This window comes from Hydra viridissima, unplaced genomic scaffold, assembly GCF_058129835.1.
Source record: "Hydra viridissima isolate aposymbiotic clone 2 unplaced genomic scaffold, HvirCarnegie_v1 scaffold_10, whole genome shotgun sequence".
In the NCBI taxonomy this organism is placed as follows: domain Eukaryota; kingdom Metazoa; phylum Cnidaria; class Hydrozoa; order Anthoathecata; family Hydridae; genus Hydra; species Hydra viridissima.
In genome coordinates, this window is record NW_028324309.1 from 14,673,649 (window position 1) to 14,692,450 (window position 18,802).

An 18,802-nucleotide genomic window follows, 5' to 3' on the forward strand; every position below is an offset into this window, starting at 1 on the left:
TTTCAAGATGTAATTAGGAACTTGAAAGTTGTCATTAAGAAACGTAAGATGAAGTTTTTTGTATTTTTAGTTTTGTTGCCTTAGTTTACCTTGTGATTTTAGGTTGGGTCCTAATTTGGTAAAGATGACCATATGGGTTGGTTTTCAATAAATAATAATATATTATCAATAAAATAAAAAAGTAATGAAAAAGCCATTTGTGGTTTTGGCGGTAACGATACGTCTTCCAATGAAATTTAAATTTCCGCTTTGGACCCAATTGCATGCTGTCTTATGTTTGACACCTAAAGTTTTCGCCAGCATGGCCGTATTAAGGCGGGGGCGGATGGGGCTGCAGCCCCAGGCCCTTATAAAAAAAATAGGCCCTAAGGCCCGTGACTTTTTTTTTTTTGTTTTATTTCTTTTTTTTTTTTTTTTTAGGAAACCAGATAAATATTCCTATGTTTCTCAGTTTTTTTAAATCAATTTATTGGGAGCTGCGGAGGCGTTGTGAATAAATAAATGAATAGAGATATACTATATCTCTATCTTCGTATATTTGGCGGAATTTTGGTATTCGCAAATATTTTTTAAATTATCTTTCCGCATAAAGATGTTTTGAGAACATTCAAGTTATTTATGTTTCCATCTATGTCCGCACAACTATCAGTTTTTAAAAAACACGCTAAAAAAATTAACTTCGTGACATAAATTTTTTAATTAAATAGGTTTTATAAGAGAATGCTTTTAAAACATTCGTTGATGTAAAAACCTTTTAAAGGAAAAACAATTATATTAGTGAATGATTTTAAAGCACTCTCTTATAAAACATATTTGATTAGAAAATTTATGTCACGAAGTTAATTTTTTAGCGTGTATTTAAAAAACTAATAGTTGTGCGGACATAGATGGAAACATAAATAAACTTGAATGTTCTCAAACATTAAAACATCAAAAAAAAATTTATTTTATTTTATTTTATGATCACTTCCGTTACCGCAGAAAATTACAGCATTGCTCATTCGTTTACAAAATTAAAATAAAAAATGAAAAGGAGCGGCCTGAGCGGTTGGAACAAAATGCAAAAAAAGAAGAAGAATGAGATTCAATTAAATGAATTATTGAACAAAAACAAAAAAATGACTGAGTTTTGTAATACTGCAAGTAGTGTCTCGGTATCAGCTACAGCGAGAGCGAGTTCAAATTCACTAACTATGTCAATAATGTCAGCACCAGTTCCAGGTAGTGCTAATAGTGTCCCTGCAGACTCAGCTACAGCAAGTTCAAGCGTCTCAACTATCTCAGCAGTGTTACCCCTGGCTCTGACGACCCACACTGTCAACACCGATGTGGCTGAGTGGATTATAACCGACGACCTGCGTGAGTATTTCAGCAAAAGTGCAGATGGGTTTTTATCATGCCAACATATGGATAGCGATTTTAAATTGTCTACTAAAGTACTGCCTGGTGACACTTTTAAGTTTAAACGACAGTGTACAAAGTCCCTTTTTTTCCGGGAAAAAGTGAATGGTGAGAAAATTAAGAGAGACTGGATTTGCTATTCCCCATCAACTGGTAAAGTTTTCTGCGCCCATTGTAAATTATTTAATTCAAAATGTGGAATTGGAGCATCTGCTTTGATGTCATCAGGATATGATGATTGGAAACACGCTGCAAGAGACTTAGCTCGCCATGAAACAAGTGAAACCCACATTCAATCAATTGAAACCCTTTTAACACGTAGGAAAGCTGGAGAGCACATTAGTAAGAGGCTCACAGAGCAATTTGAATCAGAGAAAAAGTACTGGAATGACATACTGTTGCGTATTCTTACCGTAATCAAAATGTTAGCATCGCGTGGGTTGTCATTCCGTGGCAGTAACGAAATTGTGGGTTCTGTCCACAATGGCAATTATTAAGGTTGCTTAGAGCTAGTGGCTGAGTTTGACTCATTGCTTGCAGAACATATTCAGAAAAGAGCGAACAAAGGCCGAGGTCATGTGTGATATCTGTCATCAACTATATGTGATGAATTTATTCATGTGTTAAGTCGTGACGTTTTGGACCACATTTTAACTGAGATTAAAGAAGCAAAATACTTTGCAGTTAGTGTTGACACAACACCAGATATTTCACATGTAGATCAGCTTACCATTATATTCCGTTAAATGACTTCTACAGGACCAGTTGAACGTTTTGTGACATTTATCCCTATAGAAGAGCACACTGGGGAAGGATTAGCAACAAAGTTACTTGATTTTATGGAAATTACTGGCATTTCAATTAAAGACTGCCGAGGTCAATCCTACGATAATGCTGCAAACATGAGTGGCCGTTTTAATGGCTGCAAGCAAAAATAAAAGAACATAATAACTTAGCTGAATACATACCATGTTGTGCTCATTCGCTTAACCTTGTTGGTCAATGTGCTTTAGGATGTTGTTCTGAGGCTGTAACGTTTTTTGACTTTGTAAATAAGCTGTTTGTATTTTTTTCTGCCTCCACCTCTCGTTGGAATCGTTTGATGGCAGTTTTAAAGCCACTTAATATGCCTACCTTAAAAAGGTTATCTGATACCAGATGGTCAGCACATTATGATGCTGTACACTCCCTCCAGGTTGGCTATACGCAAGTGAAGTCTACACTGGATATCATGTGTCAAGATATGTCCCAAAAGCCAGAAACACGACTTAAAGCCGCAGGATTGAAAGATATAATGAGTCATCATGAAACAGGTATCCTAGTTCAATTGTGGTCAAAAATTCTGAATAGGTTCAATTTCACTAGCAATTACTTACAAGGGGCAGACATGGATCTCAACACCGCTACGGAACTGCTTCGTTCTTTGGGTGATTTTGTTCATTCTCTTCGGAGCCAGTTCACAGCATTTGAAAAGGAAGGAAAGGATCTGGGTACCGATTCGTACAAAGGTGAATCAAGGCGAAAGCGCAAGAGGAACCAAGGATGGGATTATGGTGACTCAGAAGATCTAGAGTTATCGCCTTCTGATAAGTTTAAAGTTCAGTGTTTTTTGCCTATAGTTGATCAATTGTTAGTTGCTCTTAAACAGAGGGCTAATGCATATGATACAGTCAGCAAAAGGTTTGGTTTTCTTAAAAATCTACAATCTTTGTCCAATGATGGTATGAGAGATCATGTTTCATTTGTATGTGAAACATGTTTTGAAGATGTTGAACCTAACTGTCATGGTGAATTTATTCACTTCACTTCTCTGTTTGCCAAATTGTCACCGCCCAATGAAACTGATTGTGTTGAATTGCAAATGTACACCTTTCTAGTTAAGAATAGTTTGACCGATACCTTTGTGAATGTCTGCATTGTGTTGAGAATTTATTTGTCTCTTATGGTCACAAACTGTACTGGAGAAAGATCTTTTTCAGTCCTTAAAAGAGTTAAGAATGAACTTAGATCAACAATGGGACAACCTCGCTTAAATGATTTGGCTTTATTATGCATTGAAAGTGACATAGTTAGATCAAGAGATTTCACAGTAGTGATCAAGAAGTTTGCTTCAAAAAAGGCCAGAAAAGTCAATATATAAAAAACTATTTTAAAGTTAATTGATTAACTAAATAGTACATAAATTATGCTACAATTTATATTTGTTTTTTTTTATACTACCTTACCGCCACATTAGGCCCTCCTATACTTACAGCCACAGGCCTAAAAATGTCCTAATCCGGCCCTGTTCGCCAGAGTTACCCAATCGTCATTTTGCTCAGCAAGTTCAATAAATATTCTTCTATCATTCGATAAAGATAAAAAATGTTTTCTTTCAACTTGTTCAGTTGTATGTATTTCATGTCTACAAATTGGACAAGGCGGTTTTGATTGTTCCAGAAGTGGATGTAAACAAATTTGGTGAAACATATGCTTGCACGCATTCAATTTAATACCAGACTCTCTGTTCATAGTGTATTGGCAAATAACACAACGATCTTTCAATTCTATTACTGTATTATTGTATTGCTGGTGCATAAAAATGCCAAACTTGGTATTATTAACTTAATTAAATGCATGTGCAAGAAGATTTTTTATAATGACTTTTAAGTTTATATTGTGAATTTGCAATAACAAACAATGTATTCTCATTTACATATTACGATTACTTAATTACAACTTTTGTTTTTCAAATTACATATTGCGATTTCTTATTTACATGTTGGGTTTCTCAATTACATTTTAAGATTTCTTAAGTACATGTTGGGTTTCTCACTTACATTTTAAGATTTCTTAAGTACATGTTGTGTTTCTTAATTACATATTGCGACTTCTAAATTACATGTTGTATTTCTCAATTACATCTTACTTTTCTTAATTACATCTTACTTTTCTTAATTACATCTTACTTTTCTTAATTACAATTTTCAAGTTCTCAACTACATCTAGAAAAGTTGTAGTAATGTAGCTTATTTGATGGATTACAATTATAAATAGTGTTTCAATTTTTTTGCACATGCATATTGGCAGGCATCATGAGTAAAAAAGGTAATTTATATTTTGTTTTCTTAATTCTACATTGTTGTTTTTTTTAGACAAGTAGCTAAAATATATTTGATAACTACATTATACTACATGTTACACTGCCCAACAGTGATTTTGTTTCGGAATCAAAATTAGTCATTTCTAATGTATTTCCATCTGCTGAATTCGAAAATGAAATTAAAAATGACATGAGCTCTAGTTTAAGAAATAAAAGCAAAAATTTTCTCTCAAGGCAGGGTTGAATTAAGTGATCGCGAAATGAAAAATCCGGAAAAATGTCTTGTCTTCAAAATTTTAGTTTATGCAAAACCATGTACTTTTTTTTCAAGGGACGAATCAACATAAATTTGTTTGTGAAAAAGTTATAAAATATAATTTAATAAACTTAAGACTACAAAAGTAATAACACTCTATTAACTTACTGCATTATAAAAGTAATAATACTATATTAGTGTAATTACTTTTGTAACGCACTTATAACTTTTATAATTGAGCCCATGAGATGCATACTGGTACAAGTCACTTTTTTCAATATTTTGAGTTATTGTCACCAATGGTTAGCATTTTGTTTATTCTATTACATGGCAGAGTGGTATTAGTCTAATGAAATCGATAATGATGCTGGGTCTGTTTTTTGTTATGCTCCTCACTAAACAGCTACTTTTGTTCACAGCCATAGTGTTATTAGTCGGACTGATACCACTATTGCAGCCAGCAACTTGACTTATACCATTTTGCCATTTCCTAATCTGGCTGTAAACAAGATTGATACGGTTCTGGAATATAGTATGATGTTATTATTTTTGCATAAGCTACAGGATATTGAGTTTTCTTTTTTAAAAATGAATTAAAGTGATGATGAATCATCTAGTGAGCCATCCATACTGGAAGATTCAGTATCTGAATATGTTCCTTCAGATTTGGAAGAAGGTAAGTTTACTTTTTGAGCTTATGTTTTGGAAAATAATTGTTGCAACTAATACTTATATTTTTAAAAAATTTTAAAAATGTTGCAAATTTATTCTTCTTTTGAAATATATATTAACTTTTATATAAGTATTTTAAACTTAGTATTAAAAATGACGTCAAACGAAGAACTCCAGAGAAAACGTGTTTACCAGTTTTATCAAGAAAATTCAGATTAACATAAATCATTCACTGTTTCTCATTTTGAAGCAGAAAACTGATCAAGATCGACTATAAATGGAATTATTTAACGTCTAGAAGAAGATAAACCATTTGAAAGGCAAACTGGTAGAAGTAGAAAGCCGAAAATAAAGACTAAGAGCGCCATCAGTCAACTTACCAAGCTTTTTGACCATAAATGTGGCATTTCTCAGCGTATAGCTTCAAAAAAGTTCAAATGTTCTCAGTCACTTATTTCTAAGACATTGAAAACCAAAACATCAATAAAAAAAAAAGAAAACAAATGAAGATTCCAAGTCGAACTGAGAGCCAGAGAGCAAAAAACCGACGTTTGTGTGGTCAACTCTATAAAAATTATAAAGATTTTATTTGGGTTCTTGATGACGAGTCTTATTTTACTCTCTCGAACAGCCAAATTAATGGTAATGATAATTTCTATTCAAGTAACATCGAATTAACACCAAGCAATGTTAAATTCAAAGAAAAAAAAGAATTTGAAGAAAAAATATTGGTTTACGTGGTCATTTCGCCTTTTGGCCTATCAACTCCATACATTGTACAGTCTGGAACAGCTATTAACCAGCATATTTATGTTGATGAATGTTTGACTAAAAAACTATTACCACACATCAAACAGCTTCCAAAAAATACCAAATACATATTCTGGCCTGATCTAGCAAGTGCCCATTACTCAAACAAAGCTGTTAAGTTTTTGAATGAAAATCGTATAAAGTTTGTAACAAAAAGTGAAAACCCTCCAAATATGCCTGAATGTCGTTGTATTGAGGATTTTTGGTCTTGTATCAAAGGAGATGTTTACAAAAATGGTTGGCAGGCAGAAAATTTGGATCAACTACGCTCTAGAATAATTTACTGTTTTAAGAAATTCGACAAAGAGCTGGTACAATGCTTGGCAGAGTCTACTAGCAGAAGACTCGGCACAATTAGAAGACAAGGTCTTGTTGAATTAAGATAAACGTTTTTATTAAAATTATAATAAATTTGCTATTTTATTCTTTTTAAAACAATAAAATAGGTCTTCTAGATTAAAAGTTATTTTATGTTTAGTTTTGTCCAGATTTTTAGTAATCACCCGTTACAGGCCTAAGAGTGGGAATACTATGAATGCATGTTACATTCAGTTATATTGATTTATTGTTAATAACTTACTAGTTTACTTGCTAGATCCTTTGAAACACAATTCATTAGAAAAATTATACTAGCTTAGCTCTTATCAGTTGAAACGCCAGTTGTAACTGAAAGAGTCTTCTGTTAAATTATTTGAACTTGAAGGAAATTTATGAAATCTTATACCAGACATTACACCAGTATAACTTTTTAAGCTTTATTATTGAGTTGATGGCACCATTACACTATGCAATATGCAATAATAGTAGGCATAATGTTTGATGGGTTGCATATAAGTTGTCAGTACAACAATTTGTTTTTTGTTTTCAGAAAGACCAGAGGATGATGATCACAATAGATGGAAACACTCAGATGGAGGCGGACCTTCAACTTCAACAGCTGGTGTAGGTGATACTCAACTTCTGACTTCAACTTCTGACTCAACAAGGAAAAAAAGACCAGAAAAGATATTTTGTAAAAGAATCAAGGGAGAATCTTGAAAAGTGAAAAACAAAAGGGTAAGAAACTCAGGTGAGCAGAACAACAACATAAAAGGTAAGACAGTTAAAAAAAAAAAGTATTTGAAAACATCCCTTGCAATTGCAAAATGAAATGCAATAAGAAAGTTAAAGAAAGAACGAAGAAATTATTTGAAAGTTTTTATAAGACAGGCTCCTACAGCACACAGAATGCCTTCCTTCTTGGTATTTGTCACCAGAGCAAGCCCTCCACAAATTGTCCGCGAAAGGGTGTATGGCAAAGAAAACAATCAGTAAAGTACTTCTTAAAGTTTAAAGAACATGATGAAGCAATAACACAGAAAGTTTGAAAGCAATTTTTTTGAAAACTTTTGAAGTATCAAATGGTCGTTTACAGCGGCTGCTTGAGAAGGAAGTACAGGGGATTGAACCTGGAAGCGATAAGAGAGGACAACATACTCCAGCTAATAAAACTAGGGAAGATGCAGTGAAACTTGTATGTGACCATATCTCAAGTTTTCCAAGTGTACAATGTCACTACACACGACAACACAAACCCAATAGAAAAAACCTTTCACCAGAATTAAACACAAGGGCAATGTTTCCTTTATACTTGGAACACTGTAAAGTTAATGGCATAGATAACCCAGTGACTGAGTCTATGTATCGTAAAATATTTAACACACTTCAACCTGCACTTTAATCATCCACACAAAGACAAATTATGATTTGTATAAGATAAAAATTGATAGTGAAAATGACCCTGAGCAAAAAAGAGGACTGAAAGTGAACATGAAGTTCATTTAAGAAAGGCTGAAGCTGCAAGGAATGCTTTAAAAGATCTTATGGAAAAATGCAAAGAAAACTCAAATGTCTATGGACTATCTTTTGATCTACAAAAAGCATTACCTTTTCCTAAATTATCTGTGTCCATTGCATACTACAAACGAAATATGTTTGTAATCTCGGTTGTCATGAAATATCTTCTGGCTCTGGTTTTATGTATGCTTGGAATAACACCATAGGATCCCGGGGCACAGAAGAAATATCATCTTGTGTGCTGTACCATATAAAGCAAGTTGTTCCTGCTGAAGCCCAACACATTGTAATGTTCAGTGATTGTTGTGGTAGACAAAACAGGAGCATAAAAACAGCTGTAGCTTTTATGCACTTTTTACAACAGGATCACCACAACATCAAAGTTATTGATCACAAGTTCATGGTGAGCGGACATTCTTTTCTGCCAATTGATGAAGATTTCGGTGTAATAGAAGCATACATCAAGTCAAGACCTATTTATGATCCAGATGACTGGTATGAAGGTATAATAGAGTCTAAGAAGAAATAACCTTTTTACTTGAAAGTTATGTCCTAGTCAGAGTTATTTTCTGTGAAAAGTTTATTGAAAAATATCACAAATAGGATGCAAAAAACCTGAAAAAACCTGTCAATTGGCTTAAAATACAATGGTTACGATACACTAAAGAAAACCTTATCAGGCTCAAAAGATGATGAATGAATAAGTTGCATATTGAAAGTAAAGACTATTGTTTATAAGCAACAAATAGATATAATTTTTTCATGTGTTTATTATTTCCTATGTATTTAATTGTTTTAATGAACAAGTTGCATTGAAAAGTAAAAAATTTTTGTTTGTAAGCTACATACTGACAGATATAATCTTTTCATGTTTTCATTATTTTCTATGTATTAAGTTTTTAATGAATAAGTTGCATTTAAAGTAAAAACTTTTGTTTGTAAGCTAGATACTGACAGATATAAAAATTTTTAAAGTGAATTAATTATTCAGTAAATAAAATATTCAATAGTAGACAACTGTTTACATTTTTTTTTATCATTTCAACACAATATATAAGTTGAAAAATGCACGTTTTGTCCCAGCAAGCAAACGACGTCGTGTCAACGTCGAAGCAAGGTCGAAATTTCAACGTTGGAATTTTACTTTCGCATTCCCCTATTTTTTTTACATATTAAGAAAGATCTTCGTTTAAAAATAAGAAAACGTATAAGAAACAATACTTTTAGACCAACTTAATGTACTCTAAACTCAATCTGAAAAATTTAAAAATGCAAAAGCGCAAATATTCGCCATTTTTTCATCGCGATGACGAATTTAAAAACAATTTAAATGTCATAGTTAAAGACCTGGTTTTTATTTCTTGATTGCTATATCGTAATTTCCGGTATGATCAACATTCAAATGAACAGTTTAAAATTTAAAAATTTAAGCAGCGGTGAAAACCATGTTTAATTTCTAAATAATTACTTTCCACTTTTTCATCTCGTTGAAAAAATGGCGAATATTAGCGCTTTCGTTACGACTAACTTTAACACTAATGCAATGTTAATACTTGTAATGATTATTGAAAAGAATTCATGTTTTTTATGTAGCATTATCTTACACAGCTTTAATTGCAAACATATTTTTTTGGTTTGTAATTAAAGCTAAAAATGCTATAACGATAATAACGATAAATTAGTATTGAGAGAACTCGTATTTATTGACATACATACATACATACATACATACATACATACATACATACATACATACATACATACATACATACATACATACATACATATATATATATATTATATATATATATATATATATATATATATATATATATATATATATATATATATATATATATATATATATATATCTATGTATGTATCTATGTATGTAGGAATAAAAGTATTTAATAATGTCATCACGGATAACACGATGGAGAAAAATTAATAAAGCAGTAATTGATTTAGTTACTGAGCCAGAAAGTATCATAGAAAAAAATTATAGACAAATAAATATTTCAGATTATGGGATTATTTCCAATGAGCAAAATGAGCAAAATATTGAGGATGTTGAAGAAATAGTGGCAGATTATGACTCAGATTCCAGTCATGACTCTGGTAGTTCTGAATCTGATTCTTCTAATCTTGGGAACTTTATAGATGACATAGATGAAACAATAAATAATGGAAATCTATGTGAAGAATTAGCAGAATGGGTTGTCGTAAATCAAACTTCACATTCTGCAACTAATCAACTTCTTTGTCTTTTGAGAAAGAATGGCCATGTGGAACTTTAAAAAGATGTAAGGACATTATTGAAAACTCCAAGTAACATTCTTCTGCAAAAAAAGTGTGGTGGCGATTACATTTATTTTGGTTTAGAAACTAATATTTTGAAACATTTAAGTAAATTTCCAGAACTTAATAAAATTGAATTAGTTGTAAATGTTGATGGGATACCAGTATTTAAAAGCACATCAGTAACTTTATGGCCCATACTTTGCTCATTTTCAAATATCCAACCATTTGCTGTAGCTATTTTCTGTGGTAAGGGCAAACCTTCAACTGAAGAGAGCTTTATGTTTGATTTTGTAAATGAGTTATCAATTTTGTTACAGAATGGAATCAAAACTCAAGAAAAACATTACTTAGTTTCTCTTAAACTATTTTGTTGTGATGCTCCAGCTCGACAATTTTTGAAGTCAATAATAAGCCATAATGGATATGATTCTTGTGAGCGATGTACTATTCATGATGTACAAATTAATCACAGACAAGTTTTTTTGGGGTCAGGATATACTCTGAGAAATGATAGAGAATTCAACCTATACAATTACAAAAAACACCAAAAATCTTTTTGCACCCTAGCTAAATATAATATACCATGTGTTACATCTTTTGTTTTAGATATTATGCATTTAGTTTATTTAGGAGTAACTAAAAGAATTTTAATTTTTTTCAACAAAGGAAAAAGATCCTGCAAAATATCTGAGGTTTAAAAAACAATCATTTCAGAAAAACTTAGAGAATTATCAGGAAAATTGCCTAGTGAGTTTGCAAGACAACCAAGAGGGATTGATGAGTTTAAACGCTGGAAAGCCACTGAGTTCAAAAATTTTCTTTTATATACTGGTATGGTTGTTTTGAAAAATGTGGTATCTCAAGAAATATATGCACATTTCCTAAGCTTATCAATTGCTACAAGCATAATGATTAATAATGATCTTTTGAGTGATAATAAGTTATTTTTGTATGCAAAAGAGCTCTTGGAATGGTTTGTAGATCAGTCATCTTTTCTTTATGGTCAAGAATTTGTTACTTATAATGTTCATAGTTTGACACATCTATATGAAGATGTGGTAAACCATAGCTGTAGCTTGCAAGATATATCTGCTTTTCCATTTGAAAACTATCTAGGTATTCTGAAATCGTATGTGCGTAAGGCACAGAGTCCTTTGTCACAGTTGACAAAAAGAATAGAGGAATTAGAGAATTGTTGTGTAAGACAAAGCAAACAACAAACAAAAACTAAAATTTCAATTAGGAATAAAAATAGATGGTTTTTCATTCGTGGAGAAAAAGTTGCTCGCATAAATAATTTAATTGGTAATGATTTAGAATGCTATATTTTTAAGATATCTGATTTGGATGGGTTTTTTGATCATCCGTGTTGTTCTAAGATGTTACATATATATTTTCTTCATCATAATGTACATTTCAAAAAACGATTTATAAAAAAGGATCTGATTCTTAAGAAAGTATGTGGTATTCCATATAATAATGGGTATGTGTTAGTGCCATTACACCACAATGTAAATGTTTAAAGTATTTATCATTAAATAAAATTTATCTTTATAATAAAAGTTCCATAAATTCTTTGATATAAACTCTTTGATATAAATTCATAAATTCTTTGACATAAATTTTTTGATAAGAAATTCCAGTAATGGTTATAAGTAGTATGTAAATATTGAAATATTTTTTATTTGAGATGAAGAGCTGTTTTATTGCAGCACATTAATAATGGTGGATGTCTGACTTTTCAAATTTTTATTTGGTATGATTAGCTGGTATGCATTTATTTAAATGAGCAATTTGTCTGGAAAAAACTTTAACTATTGGTATTTTAACATTGTCAATATGTCTGACTTCCTTATTTTTGACTGGTATAAATGAGTATTTTTTATTATCCATCCATACCAGAATCCATACGAAAAAGCAATTTTAAGGTTTGGTAAATTTATTTTTTGTTTTAGTGTGTATATATATATATATATATATATATATATATATATATATATATATATATATATATATATATATATATATATATATATATATACACACACTAAAACAAAAAATAAATTTACCAAACCTTAAAATTGCTTTTTCGTATGGATTCTGGTATGGATGGATAATAAAAAATACTCATTTATACCAGTCAAAAATAAGGAAGTCAGACATATTGACAATGTTAAAATACCAATAGTTAAAGTTTTTTCCAGACAAATTGCTCATTTAAATAAATGCATACCAGCTAATCATACCAAATAAAAATTTGAAAAGTCAGACATCCACCATTATTAATGTGCTGCAATAAAACAGCTCTTCATCTCAAATAAAAAATATTTCAATATTTACATACTACTTATAACCATTACTGGAATTTCTTATCAAAAAATTTATGTCAAAGAATTTATGAATTTATATCAAAGAGTTTATATCAAAGAATTTATGGAACTTTTATTATAAAGATAAATTTTATTTAATGATAAATACTTTAAACATTTACATTGTGGTGTAATGGCACTAACACATACCCATTATTATATGGAATACCACATACTTTCTTAAGAATCAGATCCTTTTTTATAAATCGTTTATATATATATATATATATATATATATATATATATATATATATATATATATATATATATGTACATATTATGTTATAACATATGTTGTAGTAATAATTGAAATAATAATAATAATAACAAATAAATATAAAAATGATAGTACTAAATAAATGATAATACTAGTAATATTAGTTAAAAGAAAACAAATAACTTTGAAACCTATAATAATGCATTTTTTACACATTTATTTTGATAGTTTATTTTACCTATTCATTTTACTATTATATTTTCCTAAATTATTTTTTATAGATTTGTGAGTGTGACGAACAAAATGTCTTGGACCAGAGCAGTTTGGTTCGAATATGCAAAGGATGGCTCAATAGAGGAATTTGAGCAGACTCTTCCATCAAACTGGGTAAAGTGTGACAAAGTATTTTGGCCCAATAGAAATGTGGAGTCATCACTGAAAAAAATGTCTAATCCAACGATGATTGGTATCAATTCAAACTGAAATAAAAAAAGCTAATTGGTAATTAAGGATTTATTATTATTAAATGATAGTCTTTTAATATAATGAATTTAACATCTCTCTATTTATTTATATTCACAATATTTACACACATATATTATTTAAGTGTTCTTTCAATTCTACTAAATTATTTGCACTATTTGCCATGAATCAAATAAAAATCCACTATACTCTTAAGGCACTTCACCTATATCTCTTTCTAAAATAAATTTGTTAAAGTTATATGTTCAAAATATTTCTAGGTCTTTTCATACATTTAATGAGTGCTCATTAAAATTATTTGGGATTAAGAAGTCATCCTTTTTTTTTTGTTTCTTAAAATAAGCCTTTCATATTGTAAACATAAATTATTTCCATCCTAGATGATGACAAAGAAGTATGTGAAGAGTATGGAGATAATGTGACAGCTGGAGAATTGGATAACAATGAAATGACAATTAAGAGTTGTACCAGCTCATCTGAAAGAAGATATGGAAATAATAAGTTAGCAGAAAAGTCTATTCCAATGCCAATTCCACCTAAAATGAAAACAAGTAAAAAGAATATATTATTTATAACACCATTCTAATATCTTTCCATATTATCGATAGCATTATTCTTGATGTTATTTAAGTTTTTGTTTTGTTTTGTTTTTTTTTGTTTTGTTTCTTTTTTCAAAAAAAAAAATATAAAATAAACAAGGTTGTTCTTTTTCAATAAAAAAAACAACAAAAAAAACAGCAATTAGTTATTTTCCTTCCTTCTTTCTTAGGAACCTGTATGCCAAATATAGATATTCCACAAAAAGCAACGAGGAATAATTCAAGTCTAAAAATATCATCTGGTACCTTTTTCCTCAGTGCTATTGTTTTAACTTTTATTTTAAATCATTTAAATTAATTTTTAGACCTTCAAAATACCATATTAATGGTGTTCACTATAGTAAGTTTTATGTTAAGCTTTTTTAATGTTTAATTGGTTTTTAAAGGTTATACTGCAACCTCTTCTATAGCTAGTGGTTATTCTGGACTCACTGCTTTATCAGCTAATATACCAATATCCTTTAAATCAATTACTACCTCTTCTATATGTGGAGGTTTTTCCGGACTCAAACAAACATTAAACAATCATTCCACTAATAATATATCAGAAAGCTCATTTACCAATCTTTCTGCTGGTATTCCTCAAACCTACAACAGTTACTATAGAAGAGATTCTGCATGTGCTCGGGATGAGTTAATTAGCTCAAAAAATCTTGAAGATAATGGTAGGTTTATTTAAAATAATTTTTTTTTTAAAGATTTTTATATTATCTCACTTCTTTTTAGACCCAGGTTGGCATACTTTTGAAAATTTAACACTTTAAGTAATTAATTACTTAATACTTTAAGTAATTTATAAATAATGTTTCTTTTCAACTTAGGATTTCAACATAAAGTATTACGGAAGTTAGCCCAAATAACCTTGCAAATGAATGAAATTTCTAAAAAATTAGACACAATTAATGACACTGGAATGAAAGATGCCAAAATAGAGATATTAACACAATTTGATGATGTTAATGCTCTATATTAATTTGATCGAAAACTTGGAGCTAATAAAAAAGTTCTTAAAAAGTTTGTAAGTTATTTTTCATTAAAATGTACTATTGATTAAAGTCATTGGGTGGACGTTATTTATATCTTGGGTATTGGGCGGATGTTACCAAAAATGTCCATTGAAAATTTAGATCTTCTATTGTGCAAGATTGCCACATTGTTCATAGAGATATTATTTTGTATTCTATTTTTATATCAGGTGAGGCAGCTATCTTCCATTGGCGGTAGCAATGGAAAGAAAAGTGTTACAAATATGATAAACAGGTTAAAACATTTCTTTAATCAATAATACTAGTTTTGTAAAGAAAAATAAATCCAACGATTTTTTATTTTTAGAAAGATTTTAAAATGTTGAAAATCTCTTTTGGCATGTTTAATTTTTGTTGCCAACGTTATATATCAATTCTTTTATTTTAAGGCTAATGACAAACAGACTTCAATCTAAGTTTAATTTGGTTGGTTCGAAAGGAAAAGAAACTGTGAAATTACCTATGGAAGGGTTGAATATTTATAAAGCTATAGTTGGTAGGATATTATTTAGATTTTAAATGTTAAAAATTAGGCAAGATGAATATCTATATTGTTTTATTAAAAACTTTTTTGTATACTATTTTTTATTGGCTGCCTGTTGAAAATAAACAAACTTAGTTGAATTCACATAAAATAGATGTAAAACTTTCCATGCACAAGTTCATCAAAAAATAAAATGAATCTGTTTACGACTACATGAAAATTGTAAGCTTCATGAGTTCGTATAAAATAATGTGAATGGAAGATTTTCTTTTTTCCTTTCTCTAAAATTTTATTCACTTCACCAAATTTGAATATTTTTGCATTTATTTTCTAGAATCGATTAAGCGTTGTGATGCAAAAGCTACAGACAAAGAGACTCGGACGTTTATAGCCTCCTGCTTGAAATATGCTCCTTATCGTTTTAATGGAGGTAAACGGAAATCCTGCAACCACAAAGCAGAAGATGAAGAAGTTCTTGAAGTAGGTGATAAAGAAAATCAAAATGACGACGACTGTGAAGTAGAGGGTGACGTGGAGTCAGACGAAAGCGAAGGTAGTGGTGAAAAAGAGAAAGAAATTACCCCCATTTTTTAATACAAATACATTTTAGTAAATGTTTTAAGGTATTATCTTTCGAAAGTTCATAAAACGTAACGTCAGTTCAACGTTGATTTTTTAACGTTGAATCAACGTTGATATTTCAACGTTGAATCAACGTTGATATTTCAACGTCGATATTTTGTTTCCAAATAACGCTTAAATCAACGTCCGTAAATCAACGTTGAATCAACGTCATATCAACGTTGAAATGTTGGCTGGGGTATGACTTATACTAAAAACCATTCCATTTCATCAGAAGCATTATCAAGGCAGAGTGGTATAAGTCCCTTATGGTAATTTTAGGCCCTTATGACATTCAAGTTAATAACAGAAAATACATAAAAGTTCAGTAAATAGTTGGGGGAACTTATTAACAGTTCAATTAGCCAGAGAAACTTCCTCTAAAACAGTTTGATGATTTATGATATGATGTCTACTAAATGCCTCTGTATCTCAAAACTAGATATGAGGGACTTATTTCACTATCCATCTCAGGGGCTCAATTCATTCTTAGTTCAAACAACATAATTAACCCCAAATTTTAATTAAAGTAGAAAAGCACTTTTTTATTGGTTGATTTTTAAATTAGCGCGCGTTTTTACGGACTGTAAGCAACGTTTTTCATAATGCTAAACTTTTTATAAAGTACGTTTTTATAAAGTTGTTTAAGTGTATTTATAGAAGTTCATGAAGTTTTTAATAATATTTGACTATCCACTTTATTTTTTTAGATGTTTTTTTACTTTGATTAAAATTTGGAATTACTAATGTTGTTTGAATAATGAATGAACTTTAAAAGTTACAATTGCTTTATAAAAATATTAATACTGTTATAGTTTTATTACTTATGTAATGCAGTTAGTGACTGGGGTGTTATTAGATTTGTTCAGGGCCGGTCTTAGGCCGATTTGACCGATTGCTCCAAATAGGGCCCGCGCTTGGTAGGGGCCCCGCAATTTATAGCATATCATTATAAATGGCAGTAATTTTTTTTTATAAATTTCTATCAATCTTAATATAATTCGTACAGTTAACGCTGAACGTTTAATGCGCATGGTAACGTCTATTGTTATTTTTAGTTTATCTTAGTTATTGCGGTATATGGTATAAAATATATTATTTTCCAATCTACTTTCGAAAGTTCCAGAAGTACTTATTTCCGAAAATTCACGAGGCAAGCAATGAACATGGCGGCAGCTTTTATATTGTTAAAGATTAAGCTGTATTTACTTTTGAAATGTTTGTAATATATTTTTTGTTTGTTTATGCTATAATTATTTTTCATTTTGTTTACTATTAGTTTTATTTACTTTTGTTTAACGCAAACTTTTCTCGCTTTTCAGTAAATATTTTATATTTAAGACAATATAAATTTTATTGGATAATTTTAAGACTCTTAAAAAAAAAAAAAATAATCTTATAAAATAAAATAGTTTAATTAAACTGTTTAATTAAACTATTTTATTTTATTGTGCAATTTAGTAGTAAAAAAAGAGATAAGTTTTTAGTTTTGAAGAACACAAGCCAAAATATGAGTAAAAGACAAAGGGACGTCGGTAGAAAATATCTAAGTGGTAACATGAAGAGAACCTTAGCTAAGGTAAAGAAAACTGAAGCAGAAAAAGAAAAAGGTGCGTTAGATAAATATTTGAGTAAATCAGTAGATCTGTTTGAAACTGAAAAATCAGACAAACAAGTCGAGTCAGACGACATTGAAACAAATATTTCTAAAGAAATTACATCAGAAGGTAGTAGTAGTTTTCTTTCTGGATGTAATGCTCAACAAAATACATCTGAATTATGTATAAATATATCTGTTAACACACACAAGGATAATGAGGATATTTCAGAATCAAGAGAAGAAAATTCAAACCCAGCACTATGTGATATTTTAAAGATAAAAGATGACCCTGCTACATGGCCAAATAAAATAAATCAAAATGTCAGAGATTATTTAGTGAACGAAGGACCCCCTAAGATCACTGTAGAAAATTTTCCGCAAAATGAAAAAGGGTTACATTTTTCGAAATTTCATTGTAAAAGAAAATTAAAAAATGGGGAAGTTATAGAACGACCATGGCTAATATATTCTGAATCATTTGATAAAGTTTACTGTTACTATTGCAAACTTTTTGACACAAATTCTGATTCTGCACTTGCTACTTCTGGATTTGACAGCTGGTCAAATATTCATACAAGATTAGAGGATCATGAAAAATCAAAAAAACATTTGCAATGTACACTTATTTGCTATGAACTGCAGCAAAGGTTATCTACTGGATTAACTGTTGATACATTAAATGAAAAATTAATAAGACAGGAAACAAAACGCTGGAATCAAGTCTTTGAGCAACTTGTTGCTTCTGTACAGTTTTTGGCAGAGAGGAACTTGGCATTTCGTGGGTCTGAAGAACAAATTGGAAATCCACATAATGGCAATTTTCTAGGCGTCATTGAATTGCTAGGAAAATTTGATCCAGTTATGCAAGATCATATACAGAAAATTATTAACAAAGACATTCATGATCATTATTTAGGCAAGACCATACAAGATGAAATTATTGATACTATAGGCCAAGCTGTTCTACAGGAAATTATTGCTAGAATTAAGTAGGCAAAGTATTTTGCAGTGATTCTTGACTGCACTCCTGATATCAGCCATCAGGA

At 30.2% G+C, this 18,802-nt stretch overlaps 2 protein-coding genes and 1 pseudogene across 3 annotated transcripts; all 3 read left to right on the forward strand.

Annotated features, from left to right (window-relative positions):
- The first annotated feature begins 2,147 nt into the window (after window positions 1-2,147).
- LOC145193466 (zinc finger MYM-type protein 1-like) lies at window positions 2,148-5,630 on the forward strand. Its single transcript, XM_090101037.1, has 4 exons — window positions 2,148-2,313; window positions 2,415-3,504; window positions 5,339-5,415; window positions 5,557-5,630. Exons 1-4 carry the CDS (start codon window positions 2,148-2,150, stop codon window positions 5,628-5,630), a joined length of 1,407 nt encoding a protein of 468 aa, XP_089957163.1.
- A 4,316-nt stretch (window positions 5,631-9,946) lies between these two features.
- On the forward strand, window positions 9,947-16,151 carry LOC145184690 (uncharacterized; annotated as a pseudogene). The gene is made up of 10 exons (XR_016456665.1): window positions 9,947-11,663; window positions 12,277-12,286; window positions 13,235-13,445; window positions 13,808-13,978; window positions 14,197-14,268; window positions 14,413-14,691; window positions 14,848-15,044; window positions 15,222-15,286; window positions 15,441-15,547; window positions 15,870-16,151. The product of XR_016456665.1 is annotated as an uncharacterized LOC145184690 (transcript).
- A 1,563-nt stretch (window positions 16,152-17,714) lies between these two features.
- LOC149883261 (uncharacterized) lies at window positions 17,715-18,749 on the forward strand. The gene has a single exon (XM_090101038.1). It carries the CDS (start codon window positions 17,715-17,717, stop codon window positions 18,747-18,749), a length of 1,035 nt encoding a protein of 344 aa, XP_089957164.1.
- The last annotated feature ends 53 nt before the right edge of the window (window positions 18,750-18,802 follow it).